At 39.3% G+C, this 23,010-nt stretch overlaps 1 protein-coding gene across 1 annotated transcript; it reads right to left on the bottom strand.

Annotated features, from left to right (window-relative positions):
• Positions 1 to 224: 224 nt before the first annotated feature.
• On the bottom strand, positions 225 to 13,868 carry dipk1ab (divergent protein kinase domain 1Ab). Its single transcript, XM_026158529.2, has 5 exons — positions 13,596 to 13,868; positions 1,861 to 1,995; positions 1,658 to 1,765; positions 1,398 to 1,571; positions 225 to 1,308 (listed from the first exon to the last, which is right to left on the bottom strand). The coding sequence occupies exons 1-5, from the start codon at positions 13,647 to 13,649 to the stop codon at positions 496 to 498; spliced, it is 1,284 nt and encodes a 427-aa protein (XP_026014314.1). The 5' UTR covers positions 13,650 to 13,868; the 3' UTR covers positions 225 to 495.
• Positions 13,869 to 23,010: the final 9,142 nt, after the last annotated feature.

Below are 23,010 nucleotides of genomic sequence, written 5' to 3' on the forward strand. Positions count from 1 at the left end.
TCCTACGGCATTTGCTGTAATGGGTGGCTCTTGAGACTATTTTAATATTAAAAATATCTTTTGTTTTTGTAAAGTTTAGTTAATCTAAGTAGGTCAAAAAGAGCAAAACAGGGATTTGCCAAAAATAGTGTTGAACTGGATATCCACTGGAAGCCTTGGAAGACTGTTCATTACACCCATAGGCTCAGTCAGCATATAGTACACAAGCTACCCAAAAGAACATGCAGGACCTTACTTCAAATTTATTATTCACCTTCATCCTGGTTTCAAAAAAATTGCACTCAGTTTACTGCAGTTAATCCTAACGGAGTCCGTTTGTGTACATTATTTAATATTGGTGATGTTGCTGACACCTATAGTGCCAACTTAGAATACATCTGTTAAACATTGAATACCACAGGATTATTAGTTTCCACGGTGAAAATGATTGTCCATTTTATTAATAAACTTAAAGGGCAAGCGTCAGTCATTGTGCTGTTGTGCAATCCTCGCTTATTAGGAATCTTTCGTGTGAGAGATTTTCTTCCACAGCAAAGTCTTGAGGTTGTTTAGAATGAGCGAATGTTCAATTTCCATCTGTTCTGCTGAACCTTTCAATGCGATGCAAGCGTACAGCTGCTTCTCGAGCTCCTCGCTCATATCAGATGGCGCTCCCCTCAGAATGTAGTCCTTGAGTGCGTCGCAGGCTTTGGCTAAGTTTGGCCTGGTGACTTCTGTTGTGCAGCGATGCTTTGTGAGGTCACAGGAAGTTAGGCAGTCGGCTCCATACAGACAGTCCTCGTCCACGTCGCAGCGCTGCTGCCTGATGACTTCTTGGAAGATGGCTTCAGGCACGATGTGGCGCGCGTCCATCACCTTCAAGTCGTGGCGGTCGTTGTAACCGAAAGTGGTGGCGCTCACGTCGCACATGAGGAAGCTTCCGAAAGTGCCGTGGAAAATATCCTCGACCAGCTCCAGCAGTCCGATGGAGATCTTGGCCTTGTGTGGCCAGGATGGAGTGAACCACTGGTCCATGCTGCGGCGCAGACCGGCAGGGATCCACATTTCGATAATCCAGGGTAGACTAATCCCATACAAGGGAGAGTGTGGTACTTTCTCCATGACATATAGATCTCCACAGAAGCCCAATAGCTTGGGTGTGTGCTCTCTGTCGTGCAGGACTAAAGCCAATAGGAATTCATTGAGCTGCAACAAAGCCCATGTGGAGCGAGCCTCTGGCAGTGAGATATGGCTGTCCTTATTGCCATCTGCAATGGACAATACTTGAGTTGCCAGCTCAGCGAGGTTTGCCTGATCCCCCACTTTGGCCTGTAAAGAAATGTAGTTTAAATGAGGTTTAAATCCAAACTGAAGCTTTGAAATTGGATCTGACAGTATTTAGTGTTTGGCTTTCTAACCTTTAGGTGGTCAGTGATCATCTCTCTGAACTTTTCCACTGAGGTTCCCTTGGTTGGTTTGTTGAAGGCTGCAGAAGTCTCTTTCCTGGGCTCACCTCCCAAATCATAACGAGGAGCCTCCTCCATCTGGCACTTAATAACACCCTCTAGGTCTCCCCAGCTCCCCGAGTAAACCTAAAATAAAGATGCAGCCAAATTAATAAAAAGCAGACTGGAGAGTGATGTTTGCATTTATAAAAAAAATAAATAAAAAAGCTGACCTGGCTGTTGGGGTTGGCAGTGAGGCACTTTCCCAGGTAAAGAGTCTGTTTCTCACACAAGCTGCTGCAGGCTGAGCCATCAATGACTCCTTTTTTGTATTTGTCACACTGGAAAATAAAAAAGAAATTGTCACAGAACTGTAAACATTTTGTAGGACCTGATGGGATTGGGCGGGTACATAATGGGAGTATGAAATGCTCACTATTGAGTTTTTGCACTCGTGCCCACGACACATCTCTGTGTAGGACGAGTACTCCACATAGACTATCCAGCTCCCCACGAACACTGCCAGCCACGAGAAGAACAGGTACTTCATGTGCAGGTAGGAGAACCTCGCCTGTTGGCAACATATTTCAAACATTTACGTTACTTTTGGAGTGAATTGCAACTGTAAAACTGTATTATGAGAGTTCATTGTTTTAAATTCATACACAGTGATATCAGGCTTTCAAAAAACCAATCTGCACTCTATTATGTTTCAGTACTGTAACTGCATGCAGATATCTGGATATTGCATTAAACTGTCAGATCTGTTAAACTAGAGATTTGACACATCATAATGGAGATTAATGAGAGAATAAGAGTCATATTTGTTACTTGAGGCCAGTTCATTGCTCTTCCTTTATTTGATGAGCACACACTGTACCTTACTTCATTTTTTCTAATTCACATTTACAGATAAAATCAGGACCCTGCTGCTAACGTTGACTGAAGCATCGCTCCACATATTTTATATGTCAAAGCCAGCTCGCTTGTTATGATCAGAAATCACTAACTTGAAAACCGCAACAACGGTACAGTGACATCAATTGCATTGTGCAGGAACACAAATATGCATAACAAATCGGAGGCCTTGAAACAAAACTACAAGTTAAACTTTGGGGAAACAGTGTTTTCCCCCAAATCAGCATTCAGGATAATTAACACAGTTTTGTCTTTTGCAAAGGCTGAGGTTTTCCACACACTCTGCTTCTTTAAAAACTTAATTCAACCCCATCAATAGACTTGTGACCTGTCCAGGGAGTACCCCACTTCTCAACCTAACACAGCGGGGACAGGCTCCAGGCCCACAGCAATTCTGATTTAGATAAGAGAGTAACAAAATGGATGAGTGTGTCTGACACGGTTAACTTTAATGGGTTTATCTTCTTAAAAAAAACAAATTTAAGGCCAGTACACACAACTTTCAAATGAACACTGACATCATTCATTTGGAGAAGTGGCTCAGGAGTTGATTCCAATGTCCTTGACTGAACTGCACATTGTTCTCAATGGTTAGTTGTGTGCCTTGTACAACAGTATGCTAACAGTGTTGGGGGCGGGGTGCAAAAAAACCAAACAAAAAATGGCAAAAATTAATTTTAGTTTTTGCCACTTGAGGGCAGCAGAACAATCTCTAAACCAAACACTTTCATTGCACGTTATGTCCTCCTTGAGATTACCAGTTTATATACCCAGCAGACATAGAAGAAGAAAGATTAGCATTCATTGAGAATATTCATTTATTCTGCTGTTGCTTTGTTTGAGCACCGTTTTTGTTCTCCACCAGTTGCTGACAAAAAGCACTTAGAATTCCACCTTATTTAATTAATGTTAAATGCTCTGGCTTCCTCCTACACATGCATGTTAGACTAACTGGTGATGCTTAATTATCTGTAGGCATGTATGGGAGAGTGTGTGTGGTGGACTGGTGACAGGATGTACCCCTTCCGCTCGATGACAGCTGACAGAGCAAATGACTGTTGACATTTAAGGCTCATCGTGCCCTCTCACCATCTTGTGTGTCTGACCTCTTTCTTGCATATGATCTGTATATAGCCTGAGACTCTCAGGCAGAGGGCTTTTATTTGTTCCAGAGGAAAAGCTGCAAACTAGTGATGGCATTGACGCAGAGATCCAAAACTGAGTAACAGGCTGCCTGAAGAAATGAGGGCAGCAGAGTCAGCGGCCTCTTTAAAATCTCTTTCTAAGACATACTATTATAGGAAAGCTTCTTCTGATTCCATTATGTTTTTTGTCAATTTAGTGATTTAGCTTTTTTTCTGTTAAAATGTTTCCTTGCTTGCATCCTGTACACGGTGATGGTTTGTTTTGTTGTACTGCCATTCGTTATTTGAAGCTGTATAATTATTATTATATTAAATGACAAGTTAATGGTGTTAGTGCTTTGATCCTCAGAAAAAAAAGTGAAGAAAAAAATAGTTTGTTTTTAGCTAATAAATAAAATTGCTACCAGTGGTAATGTTACTCTTCTTCTACTTCTTTATTTTGGCTTCTCCCTTTAGGGGCACCACAGTGACCCCTACAGTCCAAGCACATGCATGTTACTGCCTCTGCCTCCATCTCACCTGATCCCTATCATCCTACTCCGCATGTCCAGCTTCACTACATCCACAAACTTCGTCTGAGGTCTTCGTCTTTTTTCCCCTCATACCTAGCAAGTCCATATTTAACAGCCACTATCCCTCCTTTTTACAAACCATTTTACCCTTGCCTCTCCAAACTGCTTAACTTAAGCTGTCTCTCTGATGTACTAAATTCTAACCGTGTATGAAATCGTAGCATCTTCAACTCTGCCACCTCCTATCAGTGCCAACATCTCCAAACCATACATCATAGCAGGTCCCGCTTCCATCCTGTAAACTTTCCCTTTCACTCTTGCACTATCTTTCTGTCACAAGTCACCCTTGACACTCGTCTCCACCCATTCCACCATGCCTGCACTCTCTTATTCACCTCTCTTGTGCATTGTGCATTGCTTTGGATGGTCGATCCCAGGTATTTGAACGCATCTAACTTCATCTAAGGAGCTCGGAAAGACAAGCGACTAGACTTCTTTAAGTTTCTTTAAGACGTTTCACCTCTCATCCGAGAAGCGCCTTCAGTTTTAAGCCCAAATGGTGGCTAGTCCCTGATTTGAAGTTCCCTAAGAGGGTCGTCGACTACTATTGATCATGTGCCTCATCACATGAGCCAAGGTGCGGAAAAGGCCATCGGTGATTATCAGCAGAAGTTATGGGTGCAACCATTGTGACACCCAAACTTCTTAACGTCCACTCACATCTGTCGCATGTGTCAGTTGATCTCAATAAGTCACATGACAGGGTGAGGCAGGGTCTCAACAATGTTTTCACCTGAAACCTCTGCTGATCGTGGCATGGTGTGCTGCTTTTTCAGATGTTTTAGGGCCTTTAACTTTGCCAGACACGTTCTATTTAAAGTATTTTTTGATTCAACAGGTGTGGGTAGTGTTAGTGACATTTAACTCAGCTTTCCAAAAAATGTGGTTAATGAAAGTTATTATTATTTTTTTAAGAATAATCAAAATAAAATTTGTCCAAGTATATGAAACATTTACAATTATGCCAAAAACGTAGAAATCAGGAAGTATTCAAATACTTTTTCACAGAACTGTACTACCACAGTACCACTAATGGATGTCTCCCTTTTACAATATTCAGACTCACAGTCATTAAAGTAATTAACACAAGCTTAAGGGCTAAAAGATGAATGAATTTGTTGCTACACAGCTGCTGAGAAAATGCTAAATTCAAACTTAGCACTGCTTTAACACAGTATTATCTATGGCTTTTATTTATGGGTGAATAAATGACTCAAGCAGGTCACTTACAAGCCGTAGAGTGCACCTCAGTGCCATCATTAACATTACTGTTCCACTTTTTGAAGAAAATAATTATGGAAAGCTCAATCAATTTGGAAAATAAGTATAAAAAATGTGTTTACAGTTGTAATGGTCTGGTGTAAGTGAATAAAGAGACCTTTTAATTGATGTTTTCAGTGGTCATTTGGTCTATTAGTAAGGGAACAAGCCTGTAAAAGGAATGCAAATAAGCTCTAAACTGAGTTGTATCACTGAGTACATCATTAAAGCAATTGCTTCTAAATAGGTGCTCAGTAATTAACAGTAAATGGTGTTCGCGGCCTGCTGTGTGAAACATTTAGAGTGACTCCAGACTCATTACTGTGTCTTTTGATTTTCTTTCTAATTCCCTGCCTGATAAAATATACACTCCACTTAGATCTATATGGCATTTTTCCAACTGGAGAACATTAGTGAACAAAAACAGACTTTTTCGCAGTCCCACTTCCTTCTCTATTAATGGTTCTTGCACTTAGTGCTTGACAGTGATGGACACCCCCTGCTTCCCACCTCTGCCCCTTTCAGATCCAATTTATTTATTGGCATAAGTCACTCTGTCTCTGTCCCCCTCATCTTCTTCCTCTCTGTAGCACTCTACAATCCATCTTCTTCTTTTGTCCCATCAATGATAGTTTAATAGCAGTTGTAAGACAATCTAACAATGTAATAAAAGTCAAATATCTGATTTTTTCCAGTATTGGAAAGTAGATTACGCAGTATTTGTCATTCGTATCTCTTTCCAAATGGCTTTGTCAACCATTTTCTGCTTTCAGCACCATAGATAATGCAGAAATTTTGCTTTCAGACAGCCTCCATATGTCACTATCTAATCTAATTTTCTGCCACGCAGTGACCTCAGATCTCACGGTACTCAGTCCTGGTGTTATTAGGATGAAAGGAGCAGACAACAACTAAACATTTAAAAGCAGAATTAGATTAATTTTGAGTTGTTTGTTGGCAGTGTATCATGCCATAAACACACTATTGAACCATTATTTTGTTGTAAAGTTAAAGGCCCCATAATACCTTATCACCCCAATAGAGCACTTGGCACTCAGACTGCTGACTTACTTGTGGTTGGGATATTTAAAAGTAGAATGGGAGAAGAAGCCTTCAGCTTTCAGTCTCCTTTTCTGTGGAACCAGCTTCCAGTTTGCATTTGCAGACACGTTCTCTGCTTTTAACATCAGGCTTAAAACCTTCCTTTTTGATAAATCTTATAGTTATGCCTTAGTTTATTGTTCACTCCCTGTGTGTTTACACACCTCTTTGCATTTAATTATTAGTTATTATTAATCTCTGGCTCTGTTCCACAGTATGTTTTTTGGTCCTGTCTCTCTCCCATCACCCCCAACCGGTCGTGGCAGATGGCTGCCCCTCCCTTAGCCTGGTTGTGTCAGAGGTTTCTTCCTGTGAAAAGGGAGTTTTTCGTTCCCACTCTGGGTTTTCTCTGCATTACTGTAGGGTCTCTACCTTACATTATAAAGCACCTTGAGATGACTGCTGTTGTAATTTGGCACAATACAAATAAAACTGAATTGAACTGAATTGAACTCTCACTAGAAATTAAATGCTGAACCTATTTCACTGGCTGATTGCTAACAGTGGCTCTCTACCATTTGGGACTGTGAAGTTTGAGTACATTATTTTACTTTATGTTTCACTAAGGTCACTGAAAAAGCAACACACAAAGTCAGTATCTATTTATTCTGTCTCTATGGTGTTTAAAGAGGTTTGTGTCCTGTTGGTCAATGATGCAGAAACACAGTAAAGGAAGTAAGATTTAAAACCACAGAAACATCTCAGTTATCAGTCATTCACTCCCAGCAAAGAGTGAGGAGGAAGAGAAACATTCAGATCATTTATGTACCAATGAAACCTATTTTGGAAAGAAAATCAAACCCCGGTGCAGTGCTTGTTCATGTTTTTGCATCTACAGTTTCAAAACGTCCCCTAAACTTTTTGTTCATAAAGTTACTGTTCTGAAAAGAGGACAGCTGTAAGGCTGCATCAACTGAGTGTGGATGTGTGAGTGTGAGAATGATCGTGACTGTTAAAAACGTAGCCGTGCAAAACGGGCAGATTGTGGGCTGTCACTTTCTCAACCAAACAACGCTCAGCATTATAGAATGGCTGAGTATTTGTAACAACAAACCATAGAGACAGAATAAATAAAATTTGATGAAACATTTTGTCGGCCCCAATTTGAGTTTTACACCATCAGAGTGACATTCTGTAAAGGTTAGCACCTTGGGCTGCATGTCACTTTTTCCACATCTCCACAGGATTATTTGAGATTTAAGGCTTAGGTTTAGTGTTTAAATTGGAATTAAACACCGGCTTAGATTGTTGAAACAGAGGAAGAACAGACAGACAGACACTTAAAGATTCATGATGCTATTAGTAAAACTCCATTTTCTCTTACATTTTATTTATGTAGTGACAATTTATAATAATGGATTGGATTTATATAGCGCTTTTCAAGGCACCCAAAGCGCTTTACAATGCCACTATTCATTCACTCTCACATTCACACACTGGTGGAGGCAAGCTACAGTTGTAGCCACAGCTGCCCTGGGGCAGGCTGACAGAAGCGAGGCTGCCATATCGCGCCATCGGCCCCTCTGGCCAACACCAGTAGGCGGTAGGGTAAAGTATCTTGCCCAAGAACACAACGACCAGGACAGAGAGCCCAGGGATCGAACCGGCGACCTTCCGGTTACAGATACGCTTCCCAACCCCCTGAGCCATGGTCACCCCGAACAACAACAACAGCTTCATTTATACCATAAGGTAAAGACCCTTGATTATTAGAGAAAGAACATTAATGATAAGGTTAGACGTCAAACATTTCTTTTTGATAAAGCTTAATGTCAGGACTGAATCAGGTATCTTAATTTTCATTCCTCTTTTGTTTATATGTCACTACCAAATGTCATTAACTTTTGTCATTTCCAGTTTGTGATTTGTCCTTGTCTCTCTGTGCTCCTGTTTTTTCTCTACTCTTTCTCCTCACGCTTCAGCCAATCGCAGTAGATGATTGGCTGGTTCTACTGGAGGTCTCTTCCTGTTAAAAGGGGTTTTCTCCTTCCTACTGCTGCCAAGTGTTGCTCATAGGGTGTCATTCCTTTTTTGACATTTTAAAACAATCGTTCATTCTGACTGGCGCTGAGATCTGCTGGCCCTCACACATCTTATTCCAAATTCTACACTTTGTCAATGTGTCTTACTGATAATGTTTAAAAAAAAAAAAGATGCACAATCACTGTGCAAGCGCCCTGCAAAAAACCAGGAAATCCACTGAACTCTTGCTATTTAAATATCATCGTTGTTGCTTTGTCTATTGATTGATGTACTTACAAATCTGATCGTGCAGATCCACAGCAAATTTAACAGCAGTAATCGCACGAGTAAGTGCTCTGTGTACCTCCCATCTATTGTGTTGTAGTTGAAATATATCAACAGCAAAAACATTATGGAAATGGTGCTCTATGGGGAAAACAAATGCATGGTTGGCCTTTTTCTAATCGATAGTTTGTGGCTTTCGTTTCAAGTCTGGCCTATGCTTTTCTATCTGCTGCATCATGTATTGACCCTTTGTGAGTTGAGAGAGTTACACAAACATGGCTAATGAGCCCATATTGATTGTGGCTGCTGTGACAGCTATTAATTAGAGACTGACTGGGAACTGTGGCCATATGCTGAGGTGGGTGGAAAGAAACAGTCTGTCTTCATCTGGTTGAACTCTCCTCTAAACCAACCCACGGCTCTGTTAAAAGGCTTCTGTATTTAGCCCTGAAGGTCTTGTGAAATAACATTGAAAAAATCGAGGACGTGCTGTACTATTACAAAGGATCACCTGCTGTTGATCTGTTGAAGCAGAGAGGAGATTTAAGCTGATCATGAGCACCACATCACTGTTCTGCTGTTCTGACACTTGGTTTTTGCAGCGTGCACACCATTCATCCATTATGTATGATTATAAAGCTATCCCTCAGAGGTTGCTGTTTAATGGGCTTCTGTGCAGGGATGAGAACGGCATGAGAACAGAGAAACAAAAGATGGAGAGGCCAGGAGGATTCATTTGCAGAGAGGTTGCTTAATATCACTGACAAATAGAAAAGCGGGCCAACATAAAGAGAGATGCAGCTAAAGGACTGATAGAAAGATGCATCAGAAACAGCCCGGCCACGCTTCTCCGCTTCTTCTCTCTTCGAAGTCTCTGAAGTGAGAAGGAGGCCACATTGTTGGAACAGACATTATGAAGATCTGACTCATAACTGTACAGACAGCAGACAACCCCTCCCCCTGTAATATCCTCCTGAGTAATACAGCAACGTTAACACATGTGAACTTTATCACCAGTTGTTCTCTCTATTCTGAAGTTAGACATCTACACTCAAAAAACAGATTCAGGTCCTCCTTTCAAAGAACACATGCAAATTATGTTAGTTGTTCACAAATGCAATTAAAAAATACCAAATTAATTTGATTTTCTTTGTGTAAACCTAAAATTATTCAAAACCAGCAGAGGCTGATTCTGAACACAAAATGAATGAGTTTGTTGGGGCACTGGGGGTAGGAGGAGTACATTTTTGCACTTAAGTATTTGTAAACTCAAAGAAATAAATTCAAGCCCCTCTTTAAGCTTAAACATTATTTTTAATCTCATTCAACGCAAATGTAGCACTCCAGCGTTACTGCAATTATTATTCGTGTGGTGAACCTAAATTATTTTCTCTCAAAGCAGTCTTTGTCACAAGAACACAAAGTTACTGAGTTACACAACGGTCCGCCTTCTTTGAAAATTTTGCGCTCTTTCAGGATCACCTAAATGAATCCAGCTGCTCTTGGCCTCTCTGTACTTTTTGGTAGTGATGTGCGATACCACTGATTTCCTTTCCGATCTGATACCAAGTAAAATTCAGGGTGGTATCGACGATACTGATCCGATACCGATACTTTATACAAAACCGTATTTTATTTATTGTATCTTTTATTGTATCTCAAATTATAGCATCATAATGATTACAGGACATCAGATTACTTGTTCTTATCACTTAATAATGCAGAGTTCATCATATAGAAATAAAAAACCTGAAGTTGTGCGCTATTTGAACACCTTGCCTGCCTGCAGCACTAAAGGACTCCGTGAGAGACGTCTGTCTCGCCCTAGCAGCACCTGTCCATGTCCTCCTCTTCAGTTTGCCTCAACATACGCTCGTCATATTCTCTGATATGATTTACTCTGAGGTGTTTGACAAATTTGTGGTGTTGCCACGACACCTCACTTTCTTGCCACATGTATTGCAAACCACGTCTCGGCTGTTTGTGGATGTAAAATACGTCCGCACATGACTCCAATTACGCACATTACTTCAATTATCCTATTTATACAGCTGTATTTCACGCGGAAGAGGAATAGTTCCTTCCAATGTAGACAATCCGAATATATATATATATATATATATGTGTGTGTGTGTGTGTGTGTGTGTGTGTGTTTATGTATATGTGTGTGTATTTATGTATTGTTGGGTTGTTTCAAATCTTCAGTGACTGCCATACTATGGTGTGAATTGCAATGTTTAGTAGGTTATCATTGTGAATTTGCAAGTGTCACTATAAATATATACAATGATTCTGAAGTGAAATCTGATTTTACAGATTCCAGTTTGTTTTCAGTATTGCCTAGTAGTACAGAGGTGTGTGCTATTCAGATTTGACATTCATTACAAATGTACGTCAGCACTTTTTTGTGAGCACTTTGATTTTTGTTAAGGTTGATTTGACCATGTGACATGTATGTTTATTTACAAAATATTCTGTTTCTGCTTTTAATTCAAGTGAATAAACCTGAGTTGTAAAAACAAATTCATTTTGTCATTATTTTAATAATTAAATTAGTTTTCTGGTAATGAAAATTATGATTTAGTTGAACTCAAAATAATGATTTCAATGCAATGAAAATCTAGCTCAAGTGAATGACATTGTATTGAGTTGGACCAACCAAAACCTTTCACATCATTTTAATGTACTTTTTTTCATTTTAGCAGTATTTACGAAATTGTGTTCTACTGACTCAATTTAATTGAATTGTCATGATGTATGTAGATTAGGTTGGACCAAAATAGATGTATTACGTGGAAAACCTGCCATCAGTCCAATTGAGTTCATCCAATGACTTATTTTTTTGAGTGTAGCTCTTTGACATCGTGGCCATTTCCTTTGCAGCGATGCATGCAATAATAACTTGCAGACCCTGCCATTTACTTCCCGTTGTTCTAAAACAACAAATCTTAAGCATCTTTTCTCTTTTACTGATATCTTTGCAGTATTTAAATAATATACATAATGCGCTGTAGTACGACCAACTAACAGATGAGCTTCTGTAGCTCAAACTGAGGAAAAAGCTCATGCTGCTTCTGATAGAAAGATGTCAGAATTCACAGTCCATCACACTTTGTTGTGCATGGGGCTGCATAGCCACAGACCAGTCAGCCACAGACACCAGTGGGCACGTGAGCATCAAAGGTGCACCACAGAGCAGTGGAAGAAGGTGATAACACGTTTCTTTTAAATCATGTGGATGGCTGAGTGGATGTGGCTCGTTTGCCTGGGAAATACCTGGGACCAGGGTGTACTATGGGAATAAGGCAAGCCAGAAGAGGCAGTATACCAGTTTGGGCAATGTTCTGCTGGGAAGCCTCCAATCACGCATCTGTTGGATGTGCTGGACAAACAAGTCCAATCCATGGAGGCCCCACATCGCCATTTAAAGGATCTGTTGCTAACATCTTGGTGCCCGATACTACAGCTCACCTTCAGGGGATTAGTGGCGTCCATGTCTTGATAGGTCAGGGCTGTTTTGGCAGCAAAAGGGGGCCCAACACAATATTAGGCCGGTGGTCATGATATTAAGCCGGATTGGTGCATATGTTCGACCTTTCTTTCTTATTTCTTGGTTGAAATTTTACATCTTTTGAATCTTTACCTGTGATGAAATGCTTCATGTGCAGCTCCATTTGGAGACAACATCGATTCTTGCTGATTTCAGTTATAATATATATACAGTTGAACTACTCATGGAATTTGAGTCATTTCAAATAATACCGTTATTATTACAGGCAGCCTTAGTAGCGCAGTGTTTAGTGCTGTTGCAAAAAAATACTATTTATATGCACCCCCCCCCCCCCCCCCCAAACAATAAAATAAAGTATTTCACTATTTCAGTGGAAATAGCTTCTCTCAAAGGATGACTGAATGACACTTCTTAAGTCATCACTGGAAGGCTAGGGTGGCCTAGAAAACTGAGCGATACTGGTGGCTGCGCCTTGAGACTGACTGTCTCTTCTTTTTTTCACTGCATTTGACAGTTTTGTTTCTAACATGCATGAGTACGGACAGGAAGCAAACAGGAGCAGCTGCCGAGATAAAAGAGTGAAGAAAATGGTGCCGATTAGATAAGGAAATTTGTTAAATTAGGTAAAGCAAACGAAACAAAATGCAATAACAATAGTTTGACAGAGAAGAGAAGCATTTAACCCTCTTTAGCCAAGTGGAAAACACGCTGAAGTTGACTTGCTGCTCGTCTGTGCATTTCGTTTCCTGAGACCTCCACCTGTCCTTGAGGGACTTCCCCAGTTTAATTTTTACTTATGAACAATTCCTCTGTGGACTTCACCTAATTTCACTCACAGAAAATGATTACACAATATTCTTTCAAAGATTCTCAAATGAGGAGCATAATCATATCAAACAGAAATCTAGAACTTTATATTAACTTACATCAAACGTTTGCAGTGCTTAATCTAGCCGAGTGAAGGTAAAACAGCCATTAATATCTGGCGACTCTTCTAGATATGTCACACTAGATCTACGTGACATATCTGAATGACTTACATAATCAAAGGAGATCTTAAACTTTTGCAGCATAAAAAAGCCTCTTTTGAATGGATGGCAACCAGCTAAATGCATCATGGAAGTGGTTGCTACAGTAACGGAGATCAGGAGGATGGTTGAGTCCTGTCGAGTCGTCGAGCATCAAGTGACTTTATGACTCATTGTAAGAAGCCTACACAGTATTCTGTAAATTACCTCCAAATCCATGTGAGATATCTGAAGGTTAAATAAAAAAAAAATATATATATATATTTAATTAACAGTAATCAAGCGCAGCGTCACTCATTTAGGCTCCCTGTAACATCCGAGCGCATGCAAACATACATCGACAGATTTTTAAATGGACTTCACACCAGAGTGAAGATGGATTTTCTTACCTGGATGTACAGAGGCTTTCTGAAGAACCCCCATGGAAACAGACCTCTTGCCATGGCAAATGCCGAACATCTCACAGCAGCTGCTGAAGCAATAAATTCGGTGTGCACTTCACATTCGTATCAGGCAACGCCTGTTGGAGTGACCCTGGAAAATTTCCACATATAAATCATCATTATTAGTGTCGGCAGCACCGTGGAAGTGCGTTTAGGCGCCGAGAGACAGCGGACTGAGCTGCACCGCTTGCTGCAGCGAAGTCAGACTCATATTGGTTTATGATCACTTCTGGAGGCGTTTTGGCCAATTACAGAAAGAGGATGCGCACCAGTTTGCTAACCTCACCGCGTTTCCTTAACAAATGCTGGCGATTTGGTTACGTTTTGGTTCTGTTTTTGCAAATTAGGCCATAAGGTAGTTCATTCAGTATTTTTTTGTTCATGCGAACGCTTCGGATATAAGTTATTTTAACGGGTAAATCATTTCATACCACTGGCAAGCCATCATTCTGCTGAATATTGATTTTTCAATTCTGCCATGTTCTTCTTTTAATCATTAAATAGAACAAAAACATTCAGATGAGTCAGAAATACAGGCTATTTTTTCCTGTTATTCGGCTTAGTGACAGAGCACTACGAAACAGAAACAAAAATACCTACATCAAACAGTAATAAAAAAAAAGGATATTTATAGTTGTCTAGGGGCAGGCGGAAATCGAAAGCTCTGTAGCTTTACACCTTTCTGTGTAAAGGTGTAAGGCTCAACTTTAGGACTTGAAATATAAACAAATCAGTCAATCAGATAAGTGGATTTTGTCATAGTTTCGTTTTCTTTTGTTCAAAATTATGTATAATGTGAAATGCTTGCTTACATTACTAGTAATTAAACGTAATATTTATTATCAATGTTGTAAAGAAAGTTTGTTTATTTCGTTATACTTAATTCAAACAAATTTTGATTTTTGAAAGTTGAACATGGAAATGAACATAAACCAAATGATTCCTGCAAGTGGGAAAATATTGTGTAAGTCATAGACTGTATATAAAAGAAGGACGTATGTCGCTTCCAAATCTGAAAGGTGAAGCTGAAGTATTCTTTAAGTCATAGTCAATACGGAATGGTTTTGACTTTGTAAATTGTGGTCCCATTTAAAGTAAAAACAAAAACAAGTGACGACATATCAACCCTATTTCTGTTTCCAGTTCTCTACTGTATTGATTGAGGTCATCATCTTTTATTTTACTGGTTGTAATGCTTTGTGTCTCTTTTCTTTAAATTAGAGTTCTGAACCCTAAAACTGACCAATTTCCAGCCTCTTGTGCAATTTATGTGCAGCATGTTTTCAAGCAAAGTTTTTAGAAACCTTCAGAAAGTGTTAACTTTAAGTTTAAGATCACGACATTTTCATAGCAATCAATCCAAACCACGGAGTATTTTAATGACTAACCTTGTGTAGTGGACAGTGTTGGGGAGTAACGGAATACATGTACTCGCGTTACGTATTTAAAATACAAAATATGAGTAACTGTATTCCTTTACAGTTACCGTTTAAAATGGTGGTATTCAGAATACAGCGGTCTTTTCTTGTTTCATATGTTAGGCTATGCCCTCTCTATTTTTGGTAATTCCACGCTGGTGGAAACCCAAACAAAACACGCATTAAGAGGCTCTAATGCCTCGGTCTCAATCTCGCGGCCCATTTATAGAATGTAGCCTTATGGGCATTGTAGCCCAGTTGTAAGTAAGCTATTAAGACTCAGCTGTACACTGTGTTCGTGTTTTTCTCAGAAACCATAAGTTCCGTTGGAGCAGCCTTTCAACGCCTCTCTCTGTCTCTCGTTAACAAAGTTGACCAAGACAACAAAGTAAAGCTAGTTTTTGGCCACGAGCCCGACACGAAACCCGACCTATTAACCAGAGGTCCCTTTAATAGAGCTGCTGTTTTATATACGCGCGGAACAGTTTTCTATACGAGATTACTGCAAAAAGTGCAGCCTTACCTAATGTCCACCCTATTGTTACTCATTTTGGATTAATATTTAAAGATCTAGTTGGTATTGGTATGGCGAGTATCCTTCAGTAATAGTAATAAATCACACAGCAATAGTACATTCATGTAGTTGTAAAAAGAATGATAATGTATTATGTAATCCAAAGTATTCAGAATACCTTACTCTCATTGAGTAACATAACGGAATACGTTACAAAATATGTTTTGGGGCATGTATTCTGTAATCTGTAGTGGAATACATTTTAAAAGTAACCTTCCCAACACTGGTTGTGGATGGACAACGCGTTCTCATCCCAACGCGTAAAATACAGACAAGTCATCTGCATTTTACGCTTTGGGAATGGGTTGGAATAAATCTATAAATGTGTTGAAAATAATAAACCTAAGAAAGCATTATCCTGATCACTCTGGAAAACACCATGTGATGGCCACAACATGAAACTATTTTATTGTTGAATTATCAGTGATACTTTCATGTGTTTGTGTTGGAATGGACGTCTGGAGCCTCTGCTCTAAGCGTCTCTTACCACTTACCTTGAAAAGAAGATGACCTATACAAGTTATCGCAGGTCCTGAAAAAAAAAATCAGGAGCTTCAGGGGAGAATTTTAATCATTTATTGGGTAAAAACAACAGAAACACACAGTGCACAAAAGCAGAGTAATTCCTGGCAGACTTTCACAGTTTCCCTGGAGAAAGAGACAGTTCCCTGGTGATGTTCCTTAAGGATAAATCTCAGAGCTCAGAGGGAGCTTGTATCAGCAGAGGAAAGTGGAGAACCAAAAGCATTCAGCTATAATGCCAGAGTAGGATCATGTATAAAAACATTCCTGATTTGATGTATATTTTAAGAGGTTTTGGCACATACCTGCATTTTCTTTTAATGGTGTATTTCAACAGGTGTAGTGGATCTCTTTATGTCCTAAGATTACAAAGATTCCTCTTTACTGTATTTTGCTTTGAGATGAGAGTTCTGTTTCTGGTATCTAATAAAGAGATACAGTAAGTCTGGATCTCAAGAGAGTGCACCAGCAAAAGGTAATGGGCACTCAGTTATATGGCACATTAGCAGGTCCAGCACAGGTATTATCATCCATCAAAACAGACAGCCGTCTTATATTTCTGTGATTGTTTTTCATGAAAGAAGAAGTGTTGCCGAGCAGATGGATTGCTAAAATGTTTATGTAATGTGGTTTCCAGGTTTGACCAATGAAAGACTGTTTTAGTGTTTAATGACTCCCATTCAGTGCTGGTGTTAAAATGTTAATAAAACATGTTTTTCTGTAACTGTGCAGTTTACTGGGCACAAAAATGAACCATTACCGAAATCTCTGTCTATTTAAAGTACACCATAATGTTAATGTAGTGTAAAAGTGTACTTATCTCTCCTGGACTTCAATTTGCTTCATCAGCATGGACTATAGGTAGCCAAGGACTGCTCGTCTACATGCAGAGATTGTCTGTTGCCAGATGGAGGCAGAGTTCAAAGTATGTGATACAACCAGCCTGTGGGCTACTTTTGCTTGGGCTGTTGGTCCATTAGCCAGAAATGGACGGCAGCAAAGTTATAACATACAAAGAGCTGAAATGAATTAGAGCATGTAAAACAATGAAAGGTGAACAATTAAGAATGTGCTCGGAGTAGAACCGCTGCTTCTCCCTGTCAAAAAGAGCCTGTTGAGGTGGTTGAAGACCGGTTGCCTTACTTTAAAGGTTGGCAGGAGATGCCAATGTAGTCCTATAGTCTGCTGGAGATATGTTATAACTCATCTGGCCTGGGAATGTGAGGATTCCCCCCCAGGAAGAACTTGAAATTGTTGCTGGGGAGAACAACATCTGCAATACTCTTCTTTGTCTGCTACCACCATTAGCAGGAGATAATGGGTGTATGAAAATACTATTCATTTAAAAAAAAAAAATCAAAACGTAGTGGTCGTTTAGTTATCCAGCACGTTAGCAGGTGAAGCACAAGCATCCTCATCCATAACAACAGACTGCTCTTAATACTCCTATATTTCTGTGATTGTATGTAATGATCACAGAAATATATGTAACAACATATTTAGACATTAGATAGACAGTTTATTTCGACTTTTCTAGATGTGTGTAATGTGGTTTCCAGATTTGTCCAACAAAAGGACATAATGACTAAGACTGCTGTAGCATTAAAGATTCCCATTCAGTGCTGTGCTTCAAATGTTAATAAAATTGTTAATAAAATCAATGTTTCTGCAACTGTGCAGTTTACTGGGCACAAAAATGAAAAATAACTGCAATCTCAGCCTTTTGATGTACACCATAATATTAATGTAATGTCTTATCTTCTCTCTCATGGGCTCAATTTGGTTTTCTGTTTGGTAGCGAAAAATCAAAGTACAGTGGGGCAAAAAAGTATTTAGTCAGCCACCGATTGTGCAAGTTCCCCCACTTAAAATGATGACAGAGGTCAGTAATTTGCACCAGAGGTACACTTCAACTGTGAGAGACAGAATGTGAAAAAAAAATCCATGAATTCACATGGTAGGATTTGTAAAGAATTTATTCGTAAATCAGGGTGGAAAATAAGTATTTGGTCACCTCAAACAAGGAAAATCTCTGGCTCTCACAGACCTGTAACGTCTTCTGTAAGAAGCTTTTCTGTCCCCCACTCGTTACCTGTATGAATGGCACCTGTTTGAACTCATCGTCTGTATAAAAGACACCTGTCCACAGCCTCAAACAGTCAGACTCCAAACTCCGCCATGGCCAAGACCAAAGAGCTTTCGAAGGACACCAGGAAAAGTATTGTAGACCTGCACCAGACTGGGAAGAGTGAATCTACAATAGGCAAGCAGCTTGGTGTGAAAAAATCAACTGTGGGAGCAATCATCAGAAAATGGAAGACATACAAGACCACTGATAATCTCCCTCGATCTGGGGCTCCACACAAGATCTCATCCCGTGGGGTCAAAATGATCATGAGAACGGTGAGCAAAGATCCCAGAACCACACGGGGGGACCTGGTGAATGACCTGCAGAGAGCTGGGACCAAAGTAACAAAGGTCACCATCAGTAACACACTACAACGGCAGGGAATCAAATCCCGCAGTGCCAGACGTGTTCCGCTGCTGAAGCCAGTGCATGTCCAGGCCCGTCTGAAGTTTGCCAGAGAGCACATGGATGATACAGCAGAGGATTGGGAGAATGTCATGTGGTCAGATGAAACCAAAGTAGAACTTTTTGGTATAAACTCAACTCGTCGTGTTTGGAGGACGAAGAATACTGAGTTGCATCCCAAGAACACCATACCTACTGTGAAGCATGGGGGTGGAAACATCATGCTATGGGGCTGTTTTTCTGCCAAGGGGACAGGACGACTGATCCGTGTTAAGGACAGAATGAATGGGGCCATGTATCGTGAGATTTTGAGCCAAAACCTCCTTCCATCAGTGAGAACTTTGAAGATGAAACGAGGCTGGGTCTTCCAACATGACAATGATCCAAAACACACCGCCCGGGCAACAAAGGAGTGGCTCCGTAAGAAGCATTTGAAAGTCCTGGAGTGGCCTAGCCAGTCTCCAGACCTCAACCCCATAGAAAATCTGATATTTCTTTTCGATGATAACATGAATGACATATTCAAAAAGGTTTGAATTTTTACACTGAGCAATATTATTCTGAAATTATTCCATAACTTGACATGCAGTTTTTTGTAGATTGGTGAACCTTTGCCCATCTTTATTTCTGAAACTCTCTCTGCCTTTCAGTGGCATTTAAACTTTTTCCAACCCACATATAGAAATTTTTATCACCAAGAGTAAACGAAAGCTTGGGGTGAATTTAAACAAACAAGCTTAGCACTCTTTTTTGCTTCCATTCATAAATCATATTCATGCATTCAATGTATCACTTCATGGTGTAAGTTAAACAGCATTTACTATATTTAAAAAATAAATAAATAATTAAGTAATAAGTAACACGCAGCAGCTACACCAGCAAGGATCCGAACAGTGAATCATCGGCCTCCATCTCATTAATAACATCCTCTTCTGACACACAAACTCTCTCCGTGTCCTCCATCACAGCATCCATAAATCTTCTTCTTTTTCTTCCTTCGACTCCATCTTCTCCATCCTTGTATGAATGTGAAACTTTGATATGTTAATAACACAAATAACTACTTTCAGCTGGTGCCTTATTTTCTAAGGGGTCGCCACAGCAGGTGAATCTACATGTTTGATGTAGGCTTCAATATAGAGTATCTTAATCTGTCATTCTTGCAATACAATTACACTAAACAGTAGGAGTGCTCCCTGCCAGATCAGCCTATTTTTAATCCATGTTTTTTGCTTTGTTGTCCGTGCCTTCAGACCCCACGTGAGAGTCTGAGAACCACTGCTTTAAATGCATATACTGTTTGCCAAAGCTCAGAGGGCTTCTACTGAAGAAGCCGATTGTATGAAAGGGCTGCAATTGTTTATCTTCATCGGCACAATGAAATTCAGCACATATCATGGGATGTGTTTGGGTACATTTAAGCACTGAACCTACAATAAAACCACCATACACTTCCCTTCATAAAACCTCCCAGATGGTTTAATCATTCAGTATTTTGTGATTTGAAGTGTTTGAGAATTTCCTGAGATTATTTTATACACGCCATATGGGGAATTATTTCTGGAGCAGCATTTATAATAACATGCTGGTATAGCTTAAAATTACATAACAGATGGTGTGCATCACTGCAAGTGACTTTTATGTAAATGTGATGACTAATGTTTTCAAGTTGTGCCTGCATGTGAAATGAGGTGGTGAAACACAGTGGCCCTTCTATGTCTCAGTCTCTGATGTGGATATTTTTTAGAAGCAACTTCTAACAAATGGGTTTGTTGAGAGCAGATTTAGGTGGATAAGTATGGCAGGATTAGCAAAGGCCATTTCTGTTCAGAGTCACAAATTAAGTCACAATTACTAGGCTAAAATTAGATTGTGAAATGCAGAAGGGTAATTATGGGATTCTATGTAGTAAGTAAACAGTAACTAGAAAGTAAATAAACAATATCTCTATTTTAATTAATAAAACCATTATTTAAAGTGTCCTCGCTGTGTTCACAGTTCTTTATACAAATGAATATTACTAATTACCATGCGCTCATTTGATCAATTCTGACATTGTCTCTGTCTCTCTTTCAGATATAAAAACAAATCCACAAAGACAGATCTGGCTTATCCATCCATTTGCTTCCCTTTATCCAGTTCATGTTAATGTTGAGCAGGCTGTGATTCTGTGTGCATTTTTTGAACGCTTTCAAGAGCACAAGGGTTCATTGTTGATCAAAGTACACCAGCTTATTCACTGACATTTTAACACAGTGACCTATTATGAGTCACTTGTCTAACTCGGTTGGCCTGAGGGAAGAAGTTTTTTTTTTCTACTTGAAAAACATCCAAGAGTTTATATTTTTCAGAGTGGCAATGTGTTCTTGTTATAATAAATATAAATGTGACTCATTCAATGGTATCTCTTGTTTTATTACTTTGTAACTGAGTCACACAGCTAATAAATTAAGGCTTGTTAAATGTGAAGAAAAAACAAACAAATAAACAAGCACACAGCTGAAACCCAGTCACAATGTTTGATTAGTTCACATCTAATGGAGATTTATTCATTAAAACACTGTTATCAAAATGCACGTCTGATCCTAATTCTGAAAAGATGCTGGTTGTACATTACAGCACTGGTGTTTCATGAGGCTCACGGTTTGTGTTTAAAAATAAATCTTTTGTTAGTATCTATGCATGTAGCCACCCTGGAGGAAATCGTTGACTTTAGAGAAAGTCACACTACAAAATGAGAAAAGAAGCCGTGGAAAGCTTGTGAGGTAGGATAATCCATGCAGAGAAATGTGGCAAAGTAATAAAAGCTCAGGATGAAACAAATTTTACATTTTATATTGATTAAGAAGTAACCTGCATTTATTTCTAATCACTGCAATCAGTAGCTACTGATCATTTCTGCTTGGTTCCAGAGAAAGATGCTTGTAGTGTTTGTAGCACTACCTTTAATCCTACACTGTTCCTTTCTCCCAATACAATGTCAGTAACCCAAATGATAAAAATACTCAGGCCACTGCAAATTATTTTTTTTACACTGGCTTTAAGAGTCGTTATTTTAAACTTAATGGGTAAAATGAACAAATCAATCACCTTTATGGATTAGACGTGCAAAGCATTACCATTTACTAACATTTTTACCAGCTGACAATCTGGAAAATCCTCTTATTCACTTTCCTACAGACAATTAGACGACAAGATCAATACTAAAACTATGTCTTTCCATTAAATACAGAAGACAGCAAGCCTAATTTAGCACAGAGTCGAGGCACATTGGGAAACCACTAGCACGGCCCTGTCACGGGTTCACAAAAATAGGATGCTATACAGGAAGCCTCATATACAACATGAGGTTTTTTAATAGAGCTATTGAAAGAAGGTGAATCAAGGGAGTGTATGAGATTTGTTTTATGACTGACTGGTTGATTTGGTTTGTGCATGCTTAGAATTGCATGTAAAGTAAAAGCCTATTTCTTTCTCTACAGGTAGAGTCTAAAAAGATATACTCTCTAAGGAAAGCCCTTTCCAAGGGCTGTACATACTTGCCCTGTTTCTTCTAGACTTTAAGATCAGGAGACAGCTTGTATTTAATTCAATTCAGTTCAATTCAGTTGTATTTATATAGCGCCAAATCACAACAACAGTTTCCTCAAAGTGCTTTATATTTAAGGTAAAGACTGTACAATAATACAAAGAAAAAATACAATCATATGAGCCCCTATGAGCAAGTTGGTGACAGTGGGAAGGAAAAACGAAATTTTAACAGGAACCAGGCTCAGGGACCGGTTGGGGATTAGGGGAGAAAGACAGGACAAAGACATGAAAGTATTATCAAAATACAAAAAAAAAATTAGGTTAAATAGACACTAATGTTTAGAGTCAATAATAAAACAAGACTTGCAGCTTCTGTATGAGCTTCTTTCTTCATGGTGTTTTACCAAGCTGCCTACTACCAAACACTAGGCTTACATGATATGTTATTAACTGCCTTTTTCTGTCACCTAATAACAGTGCAACAATTATTCTTTAGTAAAGAAAGATGTTTCAGTTGTTTATTCCCATTAAAAACTGCAGGGTTGACTGGCTGTGAAATTATTATTTTTTTCTTTATGACTGTTTGGAGCCGGTCTTATGACTTGGAGTTTGTAACGGTGTGTACTGAGAGATGCTGTTTTCAGATGACTTCTGGGTATGTACTGAGGTTTGGGCCTATAAAAAGCCAAATGTTACCAGCAGCGCCTTTAAACTGCAAACAAAGCAGTCTTTTATGTGCTTCCACAGCAGAAAGAGAAGTTTATGCTTTTCAGAGGCTTTAAG

The sequence above is a fragment of the Astatotilapia calliptera genome, chromosome 23 (assembly GCF_964374335.1).
Source record: "Astatotilapia calliptera chromosome 23, fAstCal68.1, whole genome shotgun sequence".
NCBI lineage: Eukaryota > Metazoa > Chordata > Actinopteri > Cichliformes > Cichlidae > Astatotilapia > Astatotilapia calliptera.

Coding starts and splice junctions, on each gene's coding strand:
- dipk1ab (XM_026158529.2), bottom strand. CDS start 13,649: ATGGCAAGAGGTCTGTTTCCATGGGGGTTCTTCAGAAAGCCTCTGTAC. Junction 1,572..1,657: donor CTGCCAACCCCAACAGCCAG/GTCAGCTTTTTT, acceptor TCTTTATTTTAG/GTTTACTCGGGGAGCTGGGG. Junction 1,309..1,397: donor TGATCACTGACCACCTAAAG/GTTAGAAAGCCA, acceptor ATTTCTTTACAG/GCCAAAGTGGGGGATCAGGC.